Consider the following 25,837-nt stretch of genomic DNA (forward strand, 5'->3'; position numbering starts at 1 on the left):
ACACATTGAGAGGTATTGCAATCAGGTACTATTAAGGATATATTTATTTTCACACGCTTTATATGTTCTATTGCAAAACAATGAATTGGGTTGTTTAGCTACTCACGGATTTCTGATTTCTATATATCAGGTATAACCTAGGGGCAAGACACTATTAATATATTGGGAAATATTTACAATATTCGATATAACAAAGTATTTATCAGGCACATTATCAGGCACCCGTCTACTTGTATCACTACTCCTTGACAGCACATTATTGTCGGAGTCTGCCGGAGTGGTATGAATGTGACGGATAAACGATAAATATCGAAATGTATCCACTAATATCGAATAATATTACCGAAATCTCTTTTAAATCTCTTGAAACTAAAGTTGTCTAGCCCTAGTGTAGTTTTCTAAGCAGAACGTGTTTTTTTTTAATTTTATGTCATTGTGTTTCGATTTTTAAGTGAAAAATTAAAAAACTGCTCGAGCAAATTTCGAGCAGTTTTAATTCGTGATTTAAAAATTGAATGACAACAATAGAGATAAGTGACTTTTCACCTACGCATACTAGTGAACGTGTAAACCTGTATAGAGTTGCTTTTGTTTCCTCCAAAGTGTAAATCATCGCATCTCGTTGCTTCGACTCTTATCACTTTTTAACATTTTTGGTCGATTATTTTCAGCAGCTTGTTCCGATTTCTCATCACGAAAAAAAAATTCATTCAGAAATAAATTTAAAACATATATTGAGTGTTCAACTGAATATTTGTCCAGCTGCTAAAAACATAGCATTGCAAACAAAACAGCTATTTGTAAATATTTTCCTCAACTAATAGCACTAATACATTCGCACCTCAAAAGGTCTACAGAAAAATTTTGAAAATTACGTTTGGCTTAAGGAATGAAGCTTTTTCAGATGACATGAAAAACTGATATAGCTAAACAACCTAATTGAGAATGCTCAAAAATGACTTAAACACAGTGGTTTTTAACTGGTGGTTCACAAAGTTTTTATATGTTCAACGAAATAATGATCAAATACGGTGAAAGTATATAAAATTAAACATTAACAAAAAATTCAACACCTTCACGGTTTTCCTGATGCACTTTATCATTCCTCAGGACTTCCATCGTCACTACCGGTTATACGAGTCGAATGAGAACGTTAATTGGGTTGTTTAGCTATATCAGTTTTTATATCATCTGAAAAAGCTGCATTTTCTAAGCAAAACGTGATTTTCCAAAAAAAAAAAGTTAAAGGGGATGTGCTTGATTGCACAACCGCAGGCTTACCGTGGGACTACGGTGGGCTTAAAGATTCAATTCTGCCATAGCCATAGTATGTGCATTTTTGCACACACATGTTATATACACATACACACATACACGTAATACACACATACGCTATACACACACACACACACACACACACAAAAACATTCACACACACAAACACACACACAAAAACATTCACACACACAAACACACACGCACACACATACACACGCACACGCACACACATACACACGCACACGCACACACACAGGCACACACACAGGCACACACACATACACACACACGCACACATACACACAAACGATATTCACACACCCACACAAAAACACACCCACACGCTACTCAGAAACACACACTTGATATACGAAACACTATACCTACACTATCGGCAGCACCCGAACGGCTTCCAATAGTCCCTTCCAACGGCTTCCAATGGTACCCAGTGCCGTTCACGTCCAATTTCGTGCTGTATTCCAACAACGATATCTGAATTAGATTACCACTGGTGGGGTCCAACTCAGATCGAAGGGAAGCCGAACTGTTCGCCTTGACGGTCGACCAGGGAATGATCTTCTCTCAACACGGAATGTCCTTTTATAGCGTCACTCAGTGTGGGGAACTTGGGTGATTGGGGGAAGAACCAATCACGTGGAAGCATCTCTGCTTTCTTTCTTCGTCGCTTACGTTGGGTGATGAATGCGATGCCAATTGGCTGGCATTGCTAGCCAATGACTTAATGCGTGAAATCATTTCGTCTATGTTTTTGAAGTCTGCGTTAGGGAAATATACCAATCGTATGAAAAATGTATGTGGATATTCGACCTTCAAACTTATCCGCAATTTTCACGGAGTAATAAGAAAATGGTAACTAAAATTATCATGTTACACAAATCTTGTATATTTTAGCTTTCCAACGGTATATTAACTATTGAAATCGGAACAGTTGTTTGAACGCCATTAGCATCTAAAATCTTCCATTCCGCCAAACAAAAACGTTACATGTTCAATCCAGTTTTCACAGAATGTGCCTTAGTATAGTGAAGAAAGACGTAGTCCCACGTCAAAATTATCGTTGTCTCTCAATTTTTAAACCACGAAAACTGCTCGAAATCGCTACAATGACAGTTCGCCCATATACCAACTGGCATTGTAGCGATTTAGAGCTATTTTTATTCTTAATTTAAAAACAGCTATTTGTAAATATTTTCCTCAACTAATGGCACTAATACATTCGCACCTCAAAAGGTCTACAGAAAAATTTTGAAAATTACGTTTGGCTTAAGGAATGAAGCTTTTTCAGATGACATGAAAAACTGATATAGCTAAACAACCTAATTGAGAATGCTCAAAAATGACTTAAACACAGTGGTTTTTAACTGGTGGTTCACAAAGTTTTTATATGTTCAACGAAATAATGATCAAATACGGTGAAAGTATATAAAATTAAACATTAACAAAAAATTCAACAACTTCACGGTTTTTCTGATGCACTTTATCATTCCTCAGGACTTCCATCGTCACTACCGGTTATACGAGTCGAATGAGAACGTTAATTGGGTTGTTTAGCTATATCAGTTTTTATATCATCTGAAAAAGCTGCATTTTCTAAGCAAAACGTGATTTTCCAAAAAAAAAGTTAAAGGGGATGTGCTTGATTGCACAACCGCAGGCTTACCGTGGGACTACGGTGGGCTTAAAGATTCAATTCTGCCATAGCCATAGTATATGCATTTTTGCACACACATGTTATATACACATACACACATACACGTAATACACACATACGCTATACACACACACACAAACACACACACAAAAACATTCACACACACAAACACACACAAAAACATTCACACACACAAACACACACATACACACGCACACACACGCACACACATACACACGCACACGCACACACACAGGCACATACACGCACACATACACACAAACGATATTCACACACCCACACAAAAACACACCCACACGCTACTCAGAAACACACACTTGATATACGAAACACTATACCTACACTATCGGCAGCACCCGAACGGCTTCCAATAGTCCCTTCCAACGGCTTCCAATGGTACCCAGTGCCGTTCACATCCAATTTCGTGCTGTATTCCAACAACGATATCTGAATTAGATTACCACTGGTGGGGTCCAACTCAGATCGAAGGGAAGCCGAACTGTTCGCCTTGACGGTCGACCAGGGAATGATCTTTTCTCAACACGGAATGTCCTTTTATAGCGTCACTCAGTGTGGGGAACTTGGGTGATTGGGGGAAGAACCAATCACGTGGAAGCATCTCTGCTTTCTTTCTTCGTCGCTTACGTTGGGTGATGAATGCGATGCCAATTGGCTGGCATTGCTAGCCAATGACTGAATGCGTGAAATCATTTCGTCTATGTTTTTGAAGTCTGCGTTAGGGAAATATACCAATCGTATGACAAATGTATGTGGATATTCGACCTTCAAACTTATCCGCAATTTTCACGGAGTAATAAGAAAATGGTAACTAAAATTATCATGTTACACAAATCTTGTATATTTTAGCTTTCCAACGGTATATTAACTATTGAAATCGGAACAGTTGTTTGAACGCCATTAGCATCTAAAATCTTCCATTCCGCCAAACAAAAACGTTACATGTTCAATCCAGTTTTCACAGAATGTGCCTTAGTATAGTGAAGAAAGACGTAGTCCCACGTCAAAATTATCGTTGTCTCTCAATTTTTAAACCACGAAAACTGCTCGAAATCGCTACAATGACAGTTCGCCCATATACCAACTGGCATTGTAGCGATTTAGAGCTATTTTTATTCTTAATTTAAAAATCGAAGGACAATGATATACAATTTTAAAAAATCACGTTTTGCTCAGAAAATTAATCTTTTTTTAGCTGATATATAAAAATCAGAAATCCGTGAATAGCTAAACAATCCAATCAACTTTGAGATCTGGCACCTCTGGCAGATGAAACCTAGTTGCCGAATTGGCGGTTTTTTCATCGCTTATCTTTCTCTCTCTCTGGAGTATCTCTACTGTATACAGTTTAACACTAGGGGCTAGACAACTTTATATTTAGAGAAATATTTCGGTTATATTATTCGATATTGGTGGATATATTTAGATTTTTATCGTTTATCTGTCACATTCATACCACTCCGACAGACTTCGACAATAATGTGCTGTCTAGGAGTAGTGATACAGGTAGACGGGTACCTGATAATGCAGCGATAAATACTTGGTAATATCAAAAATTGGAAATATTTCGCAATATATTAATAGTGTCTTGCCCCTAGGTTTAACAAGTAAAAAACCCCTAGACTATAACCAAAGATGAAAAATAACAAGATACACAACTGTCAGATCTTCTCATATATCTTGCTAACGTTAACTAATGTGGCACCCCCGAACGACTCCCAGAAACATTAGTGATGAATGTGTGTGTAATGTGCATGAACTGTCAAATACGGACAACTGAAATGACTGAATGAATGGTGCAAACCGATAACACGCACACAGGCACAGTTGATGTTTCTTGGACGCGTTGAGGGCGCTTCGACCTTGTTGACAGTCACATGCAGGGAGCGATAAGTCTGTTTGTATTTTTTATTATTAAAAGTCATTCAATCAAATTGAAACGTTAGGAAGTTGTTTCATGTTTTTTTTTAAATAATTTATAGAGTAGGGAAAATTTTTTTACTGTCAGTACTTGTTTTCATATTCTTAAACTGATTTAGCAAACTTTAATGATAATCAATTAAATTTTCCAATCGAGGGGCACTATTCCAATTACCTCGAACCTATTTTAAGCAGTTTGCATCTGTTTTACGGGTGATTTTCTTCAGCACCCGTAACCATTTACTTCAATGTGTACTCAGTCGACACTCCTCCAGATTTTGCACCAAAACAAATTTGCACTCCCTGTCAGTGCTGATAAAAGTCATTTTTCCCAGCAAAATTCTTCGAAAATTACAGCCAATCATTTTCAATTTTCATTTCCAGTTATCGCAGCACTCTTTCAGATACACTAGATTTTTGTCCTTGTAACGTGCTGTTATACTAAGATTAAATAGATCGCGCGCATCGTTCACGGTTACGGAATAAAATTTGATGACAAATCCAACCAAATGATCTTCACTTCAAAGCGAAAAAGAAAAACAAACAGTCCACTCAACCAAAACGAACCTCACCGTAACACTTTTTCACTGACACTGACCGATGCCTTGACGATCTTCGTTAACTGATAAACTGATTTTGTTGTTTTGCTTCCATCGCATGAAATATAATGAGGTGTTTTGACAGTTCACTTCCATGCAAAAAGCGGGAAGGGAGAACTATGAAAGGATTGTAAAAAAATATTGTTTATGGATGCTTTTTTTCACTTTCACTCAAGAGTGTCAACAAATATCAACCCTGCAGTCCCTGTACGGCTGATCAGTGTCCCACAAAAAAAGCTCGCTCTCGCCTCTGTATCGCAATATTACATTTTTCCCACCATTTATGCCTAGCAGCACAGAATGCTTCTGATGCTCCGTGATGCTCCGAATTGATTCCAAATACTTTCTGGCCACAAATATGGGAAAAAATAACTGTGTTCTGGTTTTTTTGGTCTTTGTGCCAGCAACAAATAAAGTACATCCGAAACGCCATACCCGGCATATACAATGCGTGGCAGCACCACGCGGTAGTTCTTATTATTTGGGATATCCAAAATAATGATCGCACCTTCGGCGTCGGCAGCAAGTATTGACGTTTCGTTTACCGAAGTTCTTGAAAATTTTGCCGAAAATTTGTAGAGTATTTTACTAAATTTATCAGCTGTTGAGTTCTCGGCAATAAAATCTAAGCATAGACTAACAGACGTAACACTGGAACCTAGCTCCATCACCACAAAAATAACGTTCATTTCAAATTTTCAATCGAATAACAGTCATCGCGCGAGAACGTCGTCTGGGGCGCTGTCATGCAATCTCATACATATTTTATAGTTCCCCATTTGACACATGCAGTAACGCTGGCGCTGATGTCGAAATACATGACGCAGCGCGAACACGACAGCAGATGGTGCTGTCGAATCATCCAAACGATGATTTTATTGAAAATTTGTTCGACGTGTTATGTCTGTTAGTCTGTGATTTAAGTGTGTACACACTTAGATTTTATCACCGAGTACGGTAAAAAAATACAGAGATGTCAACAGCTGAGAATAGCGGTAATACATCAAAATACCTAGATTCTGTAGAATTAACAATTGACAACCTGTTGAATTTTAACGAGATTCTTGGTGATATTTTACCGAGACACTCATGAAATAAACTCGAAACTCGTTTCAATATGCTGAACATTGGGAAATAACAACTGTCCAATTATTACGAGAACTATGGTAAAATTTACTAAAATACGAGTTTTTTCGTGGAGGACCCTTGGGGTCTTCGAACGGGAGGTGCTGAGTACCATCTGCTATGGAGTGCAGATAAGATGGATCGTGGCGGATAAACCACGAGTTGCAATAGCAGCTGGGAAAGCCTCGAATCGTACAAACGGCGCAAATCGAGAGGCTATACGGTAGGCTGACAGGAATAAGGCGACGTGGTGCGCAGTGAGAAAGGTGGCTCGATCAAGTGGAAGAACACCTGCAAGGCGAGCTGTATCCATGGGCCGAATTGAATGGAAATGACTTTTTCGAAAAGCAAGGGCACTTCAGCCTGGAGCTGACTGGTAAGGTGAACTTAATCACATAAAGGAATTATGTATCATCGATTAGCAAAATGCGTTGTTTGAAGAGGTTTAAAGCAGTAAGGATTTTTGATTACTTACAACACAATCATAATTCATATTTGCCGCTGAGAGACAATTGCAGTTTAGTTCACAAAAAACATTCGATTTCACATTTGTTCCTTTCTAGGTGCTTCTTATGCTCTCTAATTCAACATTTTTAGACACTATAGAGTACGACATTTTTTCAGTTTCCAACGATACCAACAGAATTGAGCTAGCTATCATGCTTTTATGCTAGACATCGTTTCAGGCGAACATAACCGAAAACTGAAAAAAGTGAATAATTCTGCAGTAGCTAAATTTTGGCCATATGCGTAGAAGGATTTTTTTCATCAAATAGGGTCCTTTATCACCCCTTAAAGGATTTTAAGTGAGCTCCTTAACACTTTGTATTAGGGACGATCCATTAATGATGTCACGCAAAACTTGGAAAAAATTAACTCCCCCCCTCCCTCTTGTCACAAGCTGTCACAACTTCATTGACCCCCCCCCTTAATTACGTCACGTTTTTATACCCCCCTCCCCCTTCTTTGGTAATAATTGATTGAAAATCGAGGAATTTGTTAGGAATGCATTTTTTCTTAATAAGAACGAGTTTATTAAAAGAAAAACTGAAACTAAAAGGAAAAGAAGATTATAGAAGATAACTAGAAAAGGCGTTTAGTTCTTAGTACAAGGATGCTGCTGATGGAGTCGCATATCGACGACATAGAAAGCCGAGATAGTAACTGCAGCATCATTGCTGATTTTTGAAAGACCATCAATACTCAGTTCCTCTTCTTCAATCAATTCGCAATCCAAATCTTCTCCACATGTTACAATAACCAAGCATTTTAATTTACGTTTTGTCACAATTTTTGTATTGATTGGATTAAGAGACACTAAAAATTAATGGAATTGCGCTGTCATTCATAAACGAACATGCACGGTAAAACAGAATTAACGAACATTATGCTTTTTTAACGCGAAAAAAAAATTGTCATTTATTTTATCTAAAGAAAATCTTAAGCAACACAGGGATCGTAGAACTATAAATGAATAATTTAAATATCATAAATAGTTCTGAGTTGATCTCTGTGGTTAGGTATGTGACTTTTTATTTATTTATTTTTTGAGTTGAAATGTGATGTCACACTCAAGCTAACCCCCCCTTCCCTATATGTCACAAAATGTCACAATAATTGAAACCCCCTCCCCCCCCCCCTAAACGAGTGACATCATTAATGGATGGTCCCTTAGTCGTATTTAGAAGGTATTTTTAATGTGTTCTAAGCGATAGCAGACTAGTACGAAGTTTATTCTGAAAAAATTTGATCAGAAATAGTTTTGGTTTCATACCATAACATTCGAGCCAATTGTACAACCATCACGAAAATTCATCAGTTAGGGCGCAGTGTAAATTTTCAAAAAGAAAATGATAGTGTACAAGTCGCCGCATGGTGACCTTATTGCTACAATGAATGTTTCCCCCGGTGCACGAGGCTGGCGTCACTGGGAGCGCTCTCTGGTTAAGTATTGCTAGTACCAAAAACTTTACACAAGTATTAAACTCAGCTTGTACGTCTGTCTACGGTTAGGGTTTTGCATACCTCTTGTTATACCTTTCTAGATAGAGGCAAAAATACGGTTCGTTTTTCCTTTCTTGTTTACTAAAAGTTGCTGTTTAAGTAGTCAATATTGATTGGAATCTGGTGTCAATCCTTACTGATTTGCTATCTCGATTAAACATGGGTTAATGACCCATTCATTAGAGTCGGTTCGCAGTGAAGAGTAAGCGGTTGGGAGTCACTCTTTGAAAAGGGTCGTTTTACCCACCCATACTTTACAGTATTTTTTTTTTTGTGATATCCCGACAGACTAGAATTCATTCATTAATGGATTATGTTTACCTACCTGTTGCTGTACTGATGGGTTTGACAGTAGCTGCCGTGTAAACGGCATTTGTCGAGGTGCTATTCGCTAGCGTTGTTGGTTGCAGCATGGTTTGTACCTTAGTAACGCTGCTCAGTTCAACACCTGCTGGAGCACTAACGGAATGAGGGGAGCTTCCGATATAGGAAAGGCTAGGAACGGGAGTAGCCATTGATATTACTTCTCCGCTGCTGCCAGCTCCGGCTCCAATCGCTTCAATCACGCTTAGTAGTTCGTTATGCCCACTGGAAGTAGTATTCGATGCGGTAGGGTTACTTACGCTCCCACTACTGGTACCACCGAAGGTTGTTATCACATTAGGACTAGTGGTACTACTAATGGCACTATCGACGTATTGCACTACCTGTACAGGTTGTTGTTGTTGCTGCTGCTGGTGGTGATGGATAAAGTTCACTGTAGATGACTGTGGCTTTGGATATTCAACTATTTCTTCGATACAAGCTGGGCTGACACTGTTCGCTGAACTGGTTGCTGGAACTGTCGTGAAGGGAGCAACGGAGGTTAACTCGTACGCTATACAGCTCACTGGCGTTGGCGTTAGCTGCAATTGAAAACAAATTGCATTTAATCACGTAATCTGTAAGCTTTAGTTATAGTAAATTGAATTGAAATCTCAGAAAACTTGATCAAAAGCACTAACAAATCAATCGTTATATTTTTATAACGTTATCAAAATGGGAGGTTATGAGTTATTTAGATTATTTCAAGACAGTTCTCTATGGGTGTCACCCCTTTAGTTATGTAACTGATCTAGGTTCAATTTCGATCAACGATCAAAGAGAATCATGGAAATCTAGAATATAAATTCAATCATATGTTTTTAAATAACTTGAATCTTGCTTGATTTAAAACAACTTTTTCTTACACTGAACATTATTTGGCATCTCGCTACAAGAGCATAAAAGGTAGCACGGCAGATGACGGTATTCTATTATAGGTAATCAGGTGATTTGGAGATGCAGGCGTCAAAGAAAGTTTCATTGTCAACTTAAGCGATCGTAGAATTTCTAGTTGATTTTAAGTATTTTTCCATATAATATCTAGCATCCAACATCATAAAATGATTTTTGAAATTTGAAATTTTGTGAAAAATGCTTTTTTTCTGTTAAAAAATAACAATTTTTAATACTAATAATGTCATAAATTAGAGACATGTTCAAAATGTGGCAAATTGTATTCCTCATCTTCTTTATTGTTTTATTTCACCTTTTTCCTGCTGTTTATCGTTCTTCCGATTGAGTGTTACACGTTTCTGTATTTATTTTCAACAAAAAATTTACTCCGCTAGATCGAATTGCTATATCTGAACTAACACATACGCTTGTTTGTACGTGTGAATTATTCAAAGGTGTTTGAAATTCTTTCCATTTTTTTCCAGACTTGCCAATAAAGCTCATAATTGTTATAAAAATGTATAGTAGCTAGCCCTACGATCTCACTAAGACTAAAGCCTGTAGTACACTCTTTGTCTAATGGTCAAATATTTGACCTTCTGACATAATGGTCAAATTTATTTGACATCATGGTTGTTGTTTGCCCGTGTTTGCCCTATGTTAAAATTGGAGAGTGACAAATAATTATCTTTGACCAAATTTTTATCTGTCAAAAAGTGACAAATATTTGACGCTCGGTCAAAGAGTGTACTACAGGCTTAACAGTCTCTCCTGAGCCAAGACTCGAACCTACAACGTCTGGCTAATTAGGCTAGCATCGTACCTAGAGACCAGTTGGGAAGGAACTCTTGTTACGAAATATGGTATTTTCTTCGCCTTATCCACAAAGAAGCGATAAATAAATTTGTCCCATTTTTATCCTAACACTAGCAACACAATAGAGAATTATGATTTATTTGTTTTGGCCAGTAATAGCTTAAACATTGTTCTAATCTTTAATCAAGCAACATGTGCGCAAGCACTCAGGAACCAAATGTAAACAAAATAAAATCGAGTTTCTCAAAGTTAAAAACTGTGAAGTGTTTTTGTTTTAGAAATTGAAAGCATATCCATCCTTTTTGATAACTACCTCAACCCTATCCTGATGGCTCTGTTATAGGCTGACCAGACGTACCGTTTTGAACGGGACAGTACCGTTTTTTCAACTATTTTTAACATCGCGGTTAAATGCGCAAGGACAAATTGCGCAAGAACTTGCATACAAGTCAGTCAAACTTGTGTGCAAGTTATATATTTTTAGCCGAAAAAACGTGTAAAAAATTTTAAAATCCTAATTAAATCATGATGCATGCTGAAAACTTCAATTTTACTTTCGTTTAATGATGTTGCCTGAAGCAGCAGCAACAGGTAAATTGCACAGCAGAATTTATTTTGTATGACGAAAACACAAAAAAACTCGCATTTTCTCACAACGGCCGGCCTAGCGGAAAATTGTGATTATGAGCGAATGTTGGTCTACTGGTGGGTCACCATTCCTGAAAATATCATTTTTGGGAATTTCCTTATAGTGGAGTAGTAGTCGAATAAGTGACCTACATACGAGTACAAGGTAAATTATTGAAAAAATCGAATTTCCCAAGATCGGCCGGCCTAGCGAAAAATTGTGAGTATGAGCGAATGCTGGTCTACTGGTGGGTCACCATTCCTGAAAATATCATTTTTGGGAATTTCCTTACAGTGGAGTAGTGGTCGAATAAATGACCTACATACGTATATGAGGCAAATTATTGAAAAAATCGAATTTCCCAAGATCGGCCGGCCTAGCGGAAAATTGTGAGTATGAGGGAATGTTGGTCTACTGGTGGGTCACCATTCCTGAAAATATCATTTTTGGGAATTTCCTTATAGTGGAGTAGTAGTCGAATAAGTGACCGACACCCGTATACAAGGCAAATTATTGAAAAAATCGAATTTCCAAAGATCGGCCGGCCTAGCGGAAAATTGTGAGTATGAGGGAATGTTGGTCTACTGGTGGGTCACCATTCCTGAAAATATCATTTTTGGGAATTTCCTTATAGTGGAGTAGTAGTCGAATAAGTGACCGACACCCGTATACAAGGCAAATTATTGAAAAAATCGAATTTCCCAAGATCGGCCGGCCTAGCGGAAAATTGTGAGTATAAGCGAATGTTGGTCTACTGGTGGGTCACCATTCCTGAAAATATCATTTTTAGGCATTTCCTTATAGTGGAGTAGTGGTCGAATAAGTGACCTACATACGTATATGCGGCAAATTATTGAAAAAATCGAATTTCCCAGGATCGGCCGGCCTAGCGAAAAATTGTGAGTATGAGCGAATGTTGGTCTACTGGTGGGTCACCATTCCTGAAAATATCATTTTTGGGAATTTCCTTATAGTGGAGTAGTAGTCGAATAAGTGACCTACATACGTATATGAGGCAAATTATTGAAAAAATCGAATTTCCCAAGAACGGCCGGCCTAGCGGAAAATTGTGAGTACGAGCGAATGTTGGACTACTGGTGGGTCACCATTCCTGAAAATATCATTTTTGGGAATTTCCTTATAGTGGAGTATTGGTCAAATAAGTGACCTACATACGTATATAAGGCAAATTATTGAAAAAATCGAATTTCCCCAGAACGGCCGGAATAGCGGAAAATTGTGAGTATGAGAGAATGTTGGTCTACTGGTGGGTCACCATTCTTGAAAATATCATTTTTGGGAATTTCCTTATAGTGGAGTAGTAGTCGAATAAGTGACCTACATACGTATATGAGGCAAATTATTGAAAAAATCGAATTTCCCCAGAACGGCCGGAATAGCGGAAAATTGTGAGTATGAGAGAATGTTGGTCTACTGGTGGGTCACCATTCTTGAAAATATCATTTGTGGGAATTTCCTTATAGTGGAGTAGTAGTCGAATAAGTGACCTACATACGTATATGAGGCAAATTATTGAAAAAATCGAATTTCCCAAGAACGGCCGGCCTAGCGGAAAATTGTGAGTATGAGGGAATGTTGGTCTACTGGTGGGTCACCATTCTTGAAAATATCATTTTTGGGAATTTCCTTATAGTGGAGTAGTAGTCGAATAAGTGACCTACATACGTATATGAGGCAAATTATTGAAAAAATCGAATTCCCCCAGAACGGCCGGCCTAGCGAAAAATTGTGAGTACGAGCGAATGTTGGACTACTGGTGGGTCACCATTCCTGAAAATATCATTTTTGGGAATTTCCTTATAGTGGAGTAGTAGTCGAATAAGTGACCTACATACGTATATGAGGCAAATTATTGAAAAAATCGACTTTCCCCAGAACGGCCGGCCTAGCGAAAAATTGTGAGTATGAGCGAATGTTGGACTACTGGTGGGTCACCATTCCTGAAAATATCATTTTTGGGAATTTCCTTATAGTGGAGTAGTAGTCGAATAAGTGACCTACATACGTATATGAGGCAAACTATTGAAAAAATCGAATTTCCCAAGAACGGCCGGCCTAGCGGAAAATTGTGAGTATGAGGGAATGTTGGTCTACTGGTGGGTCACCATTCTTGAAAATATCATTTTTGGGAATTTCCTTATAGTGGAGTATTGGTCAAATAAGTGACCTACATACGTATATAAGGCAAATTATTGAAAAAATCGAATTTTCCAAGATCGGCCGGCCTAGCGAAAAATTGTGAGTATGAGCGAATGTTCGTCTACTGGTGGGTCACCATTCTTGAAAATATCATTTTTGGGAATTTCCTTATAGTGGAGTAGTAGTCGAATAAGTGACCTACATACGTATATGAGGCAAATTATTGAAAAAATCGAATTTCCCCAGAACGGCCGCAATAGCGGAAAATTGTGAGTATGAGAGAATGTTGGTCTACTGGTGGGTCACCATTCTTGAAAATATCATTTTTGGGAATTTCCTTATAGAGGAGTAGTGGTCGAATAAGTGACCTACATACGTATATGAGGCAAATTATTGAAAAAATCGAATTTCCCCAGAACGGCCGGAATAGCGGAAAATTGTGAGTATGAGAGAATGTTGGTCTACTGGTGGGTCACCATTCTTGAAAATATCATTTTTGGGAATTTCCTTATAGTGGAGTAGTAGTCGAATAAGTGACCTACATACGTATATGAGGCAAATTATTGAAAAAATCGAATTTCCCAAGAACGGCCGGCCTAGCAGAATATTGTGAGTAAGAGCGAATGTTGGTCTACTGGTGGGTCACCATTCCTGAAAATATCATTTTTGGGAATTTCCTTATAGTGGAGTAGTAGTCGAATAAGTGACCTACATACGTATATGAGGCAAATTATTGAAAAAATCGAATTTCCCCAGAACGGCCGGAATAGCGGAAAATTGTGAGTATGAGAGAATGTTGGTCTACTGGTGGGTCACCATTCTTGAAAATATCATTTTTGGGAATTTCCTTATAGAGGAGTAGTGGTCGAATAAGTGACCTACATACGTATATGAGGCAAATTATTGAAAAAATCGAATTTCCCCAGAACGGCCGGAATAGCGGAAAATTGTGAGTATGAGAGAATGTTGGTCTACTGGTGGGTCACCATTCTTGAAAATATCATTTTTGGGAATTTCCTTATAGTGGAGTAGTAGTCGAATAAGTGACCTACATACGTATATGAGGCAAATTATTGAAAAAATCGAATTTCCCAAGAACGGCCGGCCTAGCGGAAAATTGTGAGTATGAGCGGATGTTGGTCTACTGGTGGGTCACCATTCTTGAAAATATCATTTTTGGGAATTTCCTTATAGTGGAGTAGTGGTCGAATAAGTGACCTACATACGTATATGAGGCAAATTATTGAAAAAATCGAATTTCCCAAGATCGGCCGGCCTAGCGAAAAATTGTGAGTATGAGCGAATGTTGGTCTACTAGTGGGTCACCATTCTTGAAAATATCATTTTTGGGAATTTCCTTATAGTGGAGTAGTGGTCGAATAAGTGACCTACATACGTATATGAGGCAAATTATTGAAAAAATCGAATTTCCCAAGATCGGCCGGCCTAGCGGAAAATTGTGAGTATGAGCGAATGTTGGTCTACTAGTGGGTCACTATTCCTGAAAATATCATTTTTGGGAATTTCCTCATAGTGGAGTAGTAGTCGAATAAGTGACCTACATACGTATATGAGGCAAATTATTGAAAAAATCGAATTTCCCAAGATCGGCCGGCCTAGCGGAAAATTGTGAGTATGAGCGAATGTTGGTCTACTGGTGGGTCACCATTCCTGAAAATATTTTTTTGGGAATTTCCTTATAGTGGAGTAGTAGTCGAATAAGTGACCTACATACGTATATGAGGCAAATTATTGAAAAAATCGAATTTCCCAAGATCGGCCGGCCTAGCGGAAAATTGTGAGTATGAGCGAATGTTGGTCTTCTGGTGGGTCACTATTCCTGAAAATATCATTTTTGGGAATTTCCTCATAGTGGAGTAGTAGTCGAATAAGTGACCTACATACGTATATGAGGCAAATTATTGAAAAAATCGAATTTCCCAAGATCGGCCGGCCTAGCGGAAAATTGTGAGTATGAGCGAATGTTGGTCTACTGGTGGGTCACCATTCCTGAAAATATTTTTTTGGGAATTTCCTTATAGTGGAGTAGTAGTCGAATAAGTGACCTACATACGTATATGAGGCAAATTATTGAAAAAATCGAATTTCCCAAGATCGGCCGGCCTAGCGGAAAATTGTGAGTATGAGCGAATGTTGGTCTACTGGTGGGTCACCATTCTTGAAAATATCATTTTTGGGAATTTCCTTATAGTGGAGTAGTGGTCGAATAAGTGACCTACATACGTATATGAGGCAAATTATTGAAAAAACCGAATTTCCCAAGATCGGCCGGCCTAGCGGAAAATTGTGAGTATGAGCGAATGTTGGTCTACTGGTGGGTCACTATTCCTGAAAATATCATTTTTGGGAATTTCCTTATAGTGGAGTAGTAGTCGAATAAGTGACCTACATACGTATATGAGGCAAATTATTGAAAAAATCGAATTTCCCAAGATCGGCCGGCCTAGCGGAAAATTGTGAGTATGAGCGAATGTTGGTCTACTGGTGGGTCACCATTCCTGAAAATATTTTTTTGGGAATTTCCTTATAGTGGAGTAGTAGTCGAATAAGTGACCTACATACGTATATGAGGCAAATTATTGAAAAAATCGAATTTCCCAAGATCGGCCGGCCTAGCGGAAAATTGTGAGTATGAGCGAATGTTGGTCTACTGGTGGGTCACCATTCCTGAAAATATCATTTTTGGGAATTTCCTTATAGTGGAGTAGTAGTCGAATAAGTGACCTACATACGTATATGAGGCAAATTATTGAAAAAATCGAATTTCCCAAGATCGGCCGGCCTAGTGAAAAATTGTGAGTATGAGCGAATGTTGGTCTACTGGTGGGTCACCATTCCTGAAAATATCATTTTTGGGAATTTCCTTATAGTGGAGTAGTAGTCGAATAAGTGACCTACATACGTATATGAGGCAAATTATTGAAAGAATCGGATTTCCTCAGAACGGCCGGCCTAGCGAAAAATTGTGAGTATGAGCGAATGTTGGTCTACTGGTGGGTCACCATTCCTGAAAATATCATTTTTGGGAATTCCTTATAGTGGAGTAGTAGTCGAATAAGTGACCTACATACGTATATGAGGCAAATTATTGAAAAAATCGAATTTCCCAAGATCGGCCGGCCTAGCGGAAAATTGTGAGTATGAGGGAATGTTGGTCTACTGGTGGGTCACCATTCTTGAAAATATCATTTTTGGGAATTTCCTTATAGTGGAGTAGTGGTCGAATAAGTGACCTACATACGTATATGAGGCAAATTATTGAAAAAATCGAATTTCCCAAGAACGGCCGGCCTAGCGGAAAATTGTGAGTATGAGGGAATGTTGGTCTACTGGAGGGTCACCATTCTTGAAAATATCATTTTTGGGAATTTCCTTATAGTGGAGAAGTGGTCGAATAAGTGACCTACATACGTATATGAGGCAAATTATTGAAAAAATCGAATTTCCCAAGATCGGCCGGCCTAGCGGAAAATTGTGAGTATGAGCGAATGTTGGTCTACTGGTGGGTCACCATTCCTGAAAATATCATTTTTGGGAATTTCCTTATAGTGGAGTAGTAGTCGAATAAGTGACCTGGGAAATTCGATTTTTTTTTATAATTTGCCTACTCTACTTGTGACCTACACACTCAATGTTTGTGGTCGCTACTAGAAATTTCTTAAATAAATTCTCCAGATTGTTTTTTTTTAACAGTTTTCTGATGTATTAGAGATCGTTTTCAATTGAAAGAAATTTTAAATTTATTTTCACTACGTAACTTGAAAGCTGACTTGCATGCAAGTCCTTGCGCGATTTGTCCTTGCGCATTTAACCCGGGTATTTTTAACCGTCCCGTCTTGTTGCTATTTTGTACCGTTTTCGCCTACTCCTTGAAAAATTCTTAAATAAAGCTTTGCGTTGAAATTTTCTTTAAAGGAAAATAAGTTTCCAATCAGCCAGGATTTTTTTTATATTACTTAGTACATTCTGTGCCTTCCTGACAGTAGCGCACCACTGGAAAGGACATCCCCTATCGTGAACTAACGAAAAAGTCGCGATTGAAGATGAGACCATGATAATTATTAGTCAAAATCTCGATCATGCAAGTGACAAATTTTAGGAACCTATTACAAAAAGTCACACTCTTCTACGCAAAATTCATCAAAACGCTAAGTATCGTACAGGATCCGGTAGTTTCATCAGGGCCTGCCCCAAAAGATAATTAATAGAATGGTCGCAGTCAGACTTGGCATTTCTCTGCACCAGGTGTACCCGTCGACTCGCACGAGGAGCAGACTACTCGATTCGCGCGAAGAGAATTTTTTTCGCACGCCGTGAACACGCATTAGTTCGGAGGTGCGCGTGTGTTATTTCTCGAATACACGGCGGGTGCACCGTGTAGAAGAATGAAACCGAATGAGAAAATTAATAACCTACGCTTTGTCTACTTTATATTGGAAAAAAAAAGTTCAGTCACACGTGTTGAGTAGTTGATTTTCGTGCCATAATGACTAGAAAACAGAAGTATTACAGAGATTTTACGCCGCAAAAAATGCCCCCGGACCATTTTTTCATCTTTACGGACAGTCTCAGTTCTATTCAGGCTCTTTGTCGATGAAAACGATGAAGCACTCTCCGTACACGTACAGGATCATCAGAATGTTTTATCGCGAAAATCTTTTTAGATTACCTTAGTGTGGATCCCTTTTCATTGTTCCATTTCTGTTAATAAGAATGTGGACACATTGGCTTAGGTGGGCGCAACAAATGGTGATATTTATGATAGACCTACAACTGCCTACAATAAGCTTTTGCAATTTTCTCGTTAGAGTACGCCTTCAAACTGGCAGACCTCGTCCCTTCACTACGGGTTAGACGCACATCTACTGCGAATCAAGCTCACAGATAGTAATCAAGGGGCCATCCACATACCACGTGGACAGATTTTTAACGATTTTGACCCCCCCTCCCCCTCCCCCTCCGTGGACAACTGCCCATATAAATTCTGAAAAAATTGTATGGACCGTGGACATTAGCCAACCCCCCCCCCCCCCCAAGGCTGTCCACGTGGTATGTGGATGGCCCCCAATGCCTTGTGGGTTGAACCATCATGACAATATGTACGTTTTGGTGGTATACCCATGTTTCAGTTTGTGGTATCCTGGACCAAGGAAACAAGGCATGAACGATACTGATTCATGACTTCTGTAAATCGGAGTAAGATTGTGCCAGTGGGGTGAAATTGTGCCATACAAACCCATTGTTTGTTAGCCATCTCATGGCGATCACAAGACAAAACTTTTTTGAATAAGTTTAATATTCAACCAAGATAGACTAGTCTTCTGACCAGGAAGAGATGGCTGAAAAGTCACGGGTTAGAAGTCACAACCTCACAATCTGATCCCGCCTGACGGTACTTGAAAAGCAACGGAGTGCTCATTAAACAACAAATCGAACCGCGCGGTAATTAAAAAAGAAAATGCTATTTTTAGTTTTAGGTTTAGTTCTAATTCGTTTAGCATTTATAAGACATCCTAGAAATAGGATTTATCTGATTTCTGTAGGAATTAGTAGAAAGAAATTTTAAAAAATTGATTGAAATAAGTAGCAATTAGGAATATTCACTATTGTTCTAGTGGATGAGCATCTAACAACGTGGACCATACGTTCTAATTCCTTCGTTACTCTCACAATATTTTTATTCATACCACAATTTGTCACACTGACCTGAGAATTCAAGAAAAGGACATCTTGAACAAAATGAAAGATGTGAAGAACTGGCAAAGAAAAGCTGTGATCGTTTGCAAAAGGCTGTAAAAAGCTGAAAAACTAGAGTGGCTAATTAAAGTTCAGTACCCATTTTTCAGATATACATTTATACATTTAGTTGCATTTGCGACCAACATGTTATATCCAATGCGCTTTGGTCAGAAAATCTCTGGAGTCATTTTGCTACTGTCGGCTCGTCAGCAGTAAAAATGCTTAGAATATTCATTTGAATACTGGGAAAAATTACTTTCGCTTTAAAAATCAATCGCACTAGCCATGGCAATTATATGACGGACGCCGCGTGCCATCGTTCGTCTTTGCGGAGCAAAACTTCGGTTTTAGGTGTAAAACTTCGGCTTTCTCTTCTGCTGAAGTGTAAACGATTCGTTTTTCCCGTGCAGAATGCATAGGAGTGAGCAGTTGCTTGTCAGGTGCAGCGTAAATGAATTGCGCGCGCGGAGTCCTTTGATTTCCGCGTAGTGCAAGTGAAAAATACACCTTGCTTTTCGGTCGCCCGGAGGAGAAAACCAAGTCTGGTCGCAGTGGCTCTTATAGTCCCAATGCTCTTCCGGCATTCAAAAAAAAAAAAAAGGTTCATCAGAGCAACGAATAATTGTTTGCATGCTTTTGTTAGTGAAAGTTTCCGAAAATCAATCTTATCATGTGTCTCGTTTTCCGAACCCATTTGTCCCGTTTTTATCACGAGAAAATCTGGTTAGCCTACTCTGTTATGTAAAAGTCCACGTCGTCAAGCAAAACAATAATTATCTATTACTGTAAGCGTTGGGTGAAAAACAACTATTTCTGTAAATTTTAAGATGAACTCATCATCTATCTAAACATAGAAAAATGCAGCTCTGTCTGTCTGTCTTTTTGTCTGTCTGATCCATATAGGCTTGGAAACTACTGAACCGATCAGCGTGAAACTTTGTATATAGGGGTTTTAGGAGCCGAGAAAAGTGACTAAGATACTTCGAGCCCCCTCCCTTTCCTGGAAGGAAGGGGTCCCATACAAATGAAACAAATTTCTGCATATCTCTAATATCTCGAGAACTAACCAAGTAAATGAGGACAAAATTTGGCAGATGAATGTTTTAAGGGCTGAAAAATATGTCCGTAGTGTTTCGACACCCCTCTCTTATCTTTAAGGGAGGGGTCGCATACAAATGAAACACAAATTTCTGCACATATCGAGAAATGATCAAGTAGATGGAACCAAATTCGATATGTTATGGTTTTTGGGAGCAAAAAATATTTTCATGGTGGTTTGACACTTCTCCCACTTCTGGATGGGAGGGCTTCTATACAAATCAAACACAAATTTCAATTGTAGTTTAACACTCCTCCGTACTCTGGAAGGGGAGAGATATTTCAACCAGTTTTGCCGATAAACAGCCTAAAATGATCAGGATGATGCATAGAAGCCAGAAATTGACTCCAGACGACATTTCCTCCCAATATGATTATATCCTGAACTAGGAAGATGCACAAGACCCAAAAATCAGCCACAGAGACCATTTTGAATTCAAAGATGGCGATTTCTGGTTTCTGGAAAACAGCTGGAAATGACAAAACACCATCCAATATGGATATTTCCGAAATCAGAATGATGCCCAGGAATTTATTTCACATGCCATTTTGAAATCCAATATCACGACTCTCGGCTTCTGGAAAACACTCTAAAGTGACCAAATACCACCCAATATGAGTGATTTCGGAACCGGGATGATTAGAAAGCCTATAGAAAAGAGAGACGCCATGACACTCACTTCCATTAAGCTCACACCAAAACGGCTGGAAGGCCTTTAAAGTTTCGAAAGTTTTGACGCAAAGTATTGCAATCAAGTTGCGATGAAAAAAGGGACTTGCTAGTTTACGGAACAACTTGTATGCAAGTACAATTTAAAAATAGAATTGTTAATGTTTTTCGAATCCCAGCTCTCGAGGTACGATGCTGGCCTAACAAGTCATTCATCGTAGGTTCGAGTCTTGACTCGGGAGAGACTGTTAGTGTTAGTAAGATCGTAGCGCTAGCCCCGCAATTGTCCTGTACACTTAACGGTTGGCTGCGAAGTCTGTGTATAGTAAACAGAAGGCCAAGTTCCGAATCGGAATGTGACTCTAACACATATCAAATTTAAACATGTTTGATATACGCTTTACTGTCATACGGTTTCATTCCTGTTACGTGAGATGTGTTTGGGTCCCTAAACATATAATATTGAAAAAGTCACGCAAAATAACATCGCGAAGCTTATTTTGGCGGGGTAACCCGCCGTTTTGGTGTGACAGTTACCATAACGGTGAGTTCTACGTCTTCTCTCTATCCTATAGGCTGACTACCTTTTGGTTGCTGTACCATCACCTCGATTCTGGAAATATCCATATTGGGTGGTATTCGGTAATTTTTAACTGTTTTTTCTGGCATCAATCTGATTCCGGAAATACCCATATTGTGTGGTATTCAGTTATTTTGGCTGTTTACCAGAAACTGAAGGCAGTCATATTTGAATTTAAAATGGTGTCCAGAGTTAATGCTTGGGTTCTATGTATTATTTCGATTACGGAAATATCCATATTGAGTAGTTATCAGTCATTTTCGGTTGTTTCCTAAAAGCTGCCTTTTTTAACTCAAAATGGTGTCTGAGGTCGATTTTTAGCTCCTAACATCATCCCTAGTCAGCCTATAGGATAGAGAGAAGACGTAGAACTCACCGTTATGGTAACTGTCACACCAAAACGGCGGGTTACCCCGCCAAAATAAGCTTCGCGATGTTATTTTGCGTGACTTTTTCAATATTATATGTTTAGGGACCCAAACACATCTCACGTAACAGGAATGAAACCGTATGACAGTAAAGCGTATATCAAACATGTTTAAATTTGATATGTGTTAGAGTCACATTCCGATTCGGAACTTGACCTTCTGTTTACTATACACAGACTTCGCAGCCAACCGTTAAGTGTACAGGACAATTGCGGGGCTAGCGCTACGATCTTACTAACACTAACAGTCTCTCCCGAGTCAAGACTCGAACCTACGATGAATGACTTGTTAGGCCAGCATCGTACCTCGAGAGCTGGGATTCGAAAAACATTAACAATTCTATTTTTAAATTGTACTTGCATACAAGTTGTTCCGTAAACTAGCAAGTCCCTTTTTTCATCGCAACTTGATTGCAATACTTTGCGTCAAAACTTTCGAAACTTTAAAGGCCTTCCAGCCGTTTTGGTGTGAGCTTAATGGAAGTGAGTGTCATGGCGTCTCTCTTTTCTATAGGCTTTCTACCAAAAGGCGAGGATGTTGTCATTCCGGTAAAACCACTCATTTCAAACGATTTGACTCTTTTGACTTCGATCATATCCTAAGACCGATTTATCGTGCATTTGCAGACTATGGAATGTTTAAAAATTATTTATTTAAACATAAAAATTAGCGGAACGAAGTTTGTCGTTTTTCAGCAACCGTAAATCATTGCCTCGGATTCTATAATAGCCTCGGTTTTTCTAATTCATATTTTTTAGTTTTCTCGTTTTTTTTTACCAAATTTAAGTTTAATAACCGGTATCATGGTCCTTCATGTTGCCGAGGAGGATAGCCGGAATCGGTCAATGGGTTGCGGATATTTGACCGAAACATGTTCTGGTTACATGATAAAAGCAGTTCTTAGAACCATATCATGCCATTAATTTGTTAAGAAGTCACCATTTGTGATTGGAATTTGTGTGGAAACATACTCATTACTTACTAATATTTATCATAAATACATAAGCTACTAACAAATCCCCCCCTTGAAAAAAAAAACAGCCATTCTAGCATTTTTTTTTTCAGTTGGTGTTACACGATAAAAATGCCTTTAATTACTTCGATGGTCATATAAAGTGTCTAGGTCGCCATAAGCCACATACGAACCTACTTATTAAACCAATATCCATCAAGCGACACCAAAAAACGACTTGGAATCAAAAAACAAGTCTATTGGTGGCCATATCTAGAGTCTAAATCATCATAGGCCACTCAAGAGTTAAAAAACGCAAATGTTCACGCTTGTCCACGATAGGGGGGAGGGGTAATTATGATGTCCACGTGGACACGATATTTTTCCACAAATATGCAAAAAAAAATATAGTGGCCTGTAATAAATAATCTACAGCTGTTCTGGTTTCAGTGTCGCTTTCAGCTGTATTTGTGATAATTTTGCCTTCTAAGATATAATTCTTTTTAAATCAGTTTTTTTCGTTAGCAGAGGTTTTTGAAGCATTTTCTAAACTCAATATGGCTTAAGTTTTGACTTTGGTCTCATCCATCTAACAATCCACTTTTTCTGCTTTACCCTTTTCCTTCAGAGCGCTCCTATTCTTCAACCATTTGGCTGAATTGAAATCATTTTTTTTTTATCTTTTCCTCTCCATAGATTTTTTTTAAGGGGAGGATGTTTTGTGATTAAGTATTTATTTACTAATATTTATTTAGAATTTATATTGTGTGTTCTGTCACAAACGGTAACATATCAACACTATCACATATACTTTTTAAAATTTTATTTCATTAAAAGATAATTGCTTCCGCAGTTAAGTGAACAAAATTGTAGGAAAATTGTAAACCTATTTGTCAAGAAAAAAAAATTAATGAATTTAAAATTAAACCTTAACCTAATCTTACTTCTATCTTATCGACTATAAAGTGAGCTAATTGTTGTAATTGAGGATTGCAACGATTTTTGACGGAGCTTATTGATTATATTGTTTGACATATTTTCTAATGTTTCCACATTAGTAAGCCTGTATAGTTGATTCGTACTAAACCAGCGAGGACGCTTCAATATCATTTCCAGAAGTTTATTCTGAATCCTTTGAAGCATCTTCTTTCTGGTTGTACAACAACTTGTCCAGATTGCTGGTCTAAATATTTGTTTGTAAATTAACAGTTTATTCTTGAGACAAAGTCTAGATTTCTGTTGATAAAAGGGAACATTTTATATATTTATTGCACTTTGTTTGGATATTCTCAATGTGGTCCTTGAAGGTAAGATTTTTATCATAAATTAGCCCTAAGTATTTAACTTGATCAGACCAATTTAAGATTGCACCGTTCATCTTAACAACGTGATTTTTAGTGGGTTTAAGAAAAGAAACTCTTGCTTTATGAGGAAAAATAATAAATTTTGTTTTTGATGCATTAGGAGAAATTTTCCATTTCTGCAAATATGTAGAAAATATATCTAGACTTTTTTGCAGCCTACTGCATATGACACGAAGACTTTTTCCTTTTACGGAAATGCTTGTGTCATCGCAGAACAATGACTTGTGATCTGAAGTAAACATGTTGTACAGGACTGGACCCAAGACTAAACCTTGGGGCACACCTGCTCTGACAGGAAATCTATCAGATTTTGAATTCTGATAGACAACCTGCAAAGTTCGATCAGTAAGATAATTTTTAAAAGTTTTGATTAGGAAAATTGAAAGTTGACAATTTTGCAATAAAACCTTTATGCTAAACACTGTCGAATGCTTTTTCTATGTCTAAAAGAGCAGCTCCAGTGGAATAACCTTCAGATTTGTTAGCACGTATCATATTAGTAACTCTGAGCAACTGATGAGTAGTGGAATGCCCATGACGAAATTCAAACTGTTCATCTGCAAAAATTGAATTTTCGTCGATGTGTGACATCATTCTATTAAGAATAATTCTCTCAAACAGTTCACTTATTGAAGAAAGTAAACTAATTGGTCGATAACTTGAAACCTCAGCTGGATTCTTATCTGGCTTTTAAATTGGAGTATTTTTTGCATTTTTCCATAATTTGGGAAAATATGTACTTTTGAAGCAGCAATTGAAAATTTTTACTAAAAATTCTATTGTGCTCTCAGGAAGACGTTTGATTAATATGTTAAAGATTCCATCGTCACCGGGTGCTATCATATTTTTAAGATTATTAATAATTGATTTAATCTCATTCAAGTTAGTTTCAATTATTTCTGCAGTTAAAAAATTCTGCGAAGAAATAAAATAAAATTGACATGTGACTTAATTTTCAATTGGACTCACAAAATTCGGGGAAGTCTTTGAACCTTTTGTTTATTGGATACAAGAAACATTCACCATCTTTTTAAACTGGAATAGGCTTTGAAGCTTTCTTAAGAATCTTCGACAGCTTCCAAAAGGGTTTTGAATATGGTTTCAATTTTTCAGCTCTAGTCTAAAAGTTTTGATTTTTCCGAAGAGTAAATCTGTGTTTAATCTCTTTCTGTAAATCTTCATAAATAGTTTTAAAAACAGGGTCACGAGAACGTTGATATTGACGTCTGCGGACCTTTTTCAAATGAATTAGAAGTTAAATACTTTCGTCAATTATTGGTGAATCAAATTTCACTTGAGCTTTTGGAACAGAATAATACCATCAGCAATCCACATCCATCAACAATTGCACATTTTAATGTTTCCAAAGCGGAATCAATATTTACAATATTTCGTTTTGCAAATCAAGCTCATTATTGAAGTTACTCTCGATGTGAGTTTTATACCTTTCCCAATTAGCCTTGTTATAATTAAAACAGAGCTCATAG

The 25,837-nt window shown here is 37.9% G+C and overlaps 1 protein-coding gene across 4 annotated transcripts in view; it reads right to left on the reverse strand.

Annotated features, from left to right (window-relative positions):
• The window catches only part of LOC129720326 (la-related protein Larp4B), an 81,315-nt gene that overhangs the window by 45,015 nt on the left and 10,463 nt on the right, over positions 1 to 25,837 (reverse strand). For all 4 annotated transcript variants that reach the window (XM_055671788.1, XM_055671785.1, XM_055671784.1 and 1 more), the window contains exon 3: positions 8,963 to 9,542. In XM_055671788.1, the coding sequence (XP_055527763.1) occupies positions 8,963 to 9,542 (580 nt within the window). The remainder of the gene's footprint in view (positions 1 to 8,962; positions 9,543 to 25,837) is intronic.

Source organism: Wyeomyia smithii, chromosome 2 (genome assembly GCF_029784165.1).
Source record: "Wyeomyia smithii strain HCP4-BCI-WySm-NY-G18 chromosome 2, ASM2978416v1, whole genome shotgun sequence".
Classification (NCBI taxonomy): Eukaryota; Metazoa; Arthropoda; class Insecta; order Diptera; family Culicidae; genus Wyeomyia; species Wyeomyia smithii.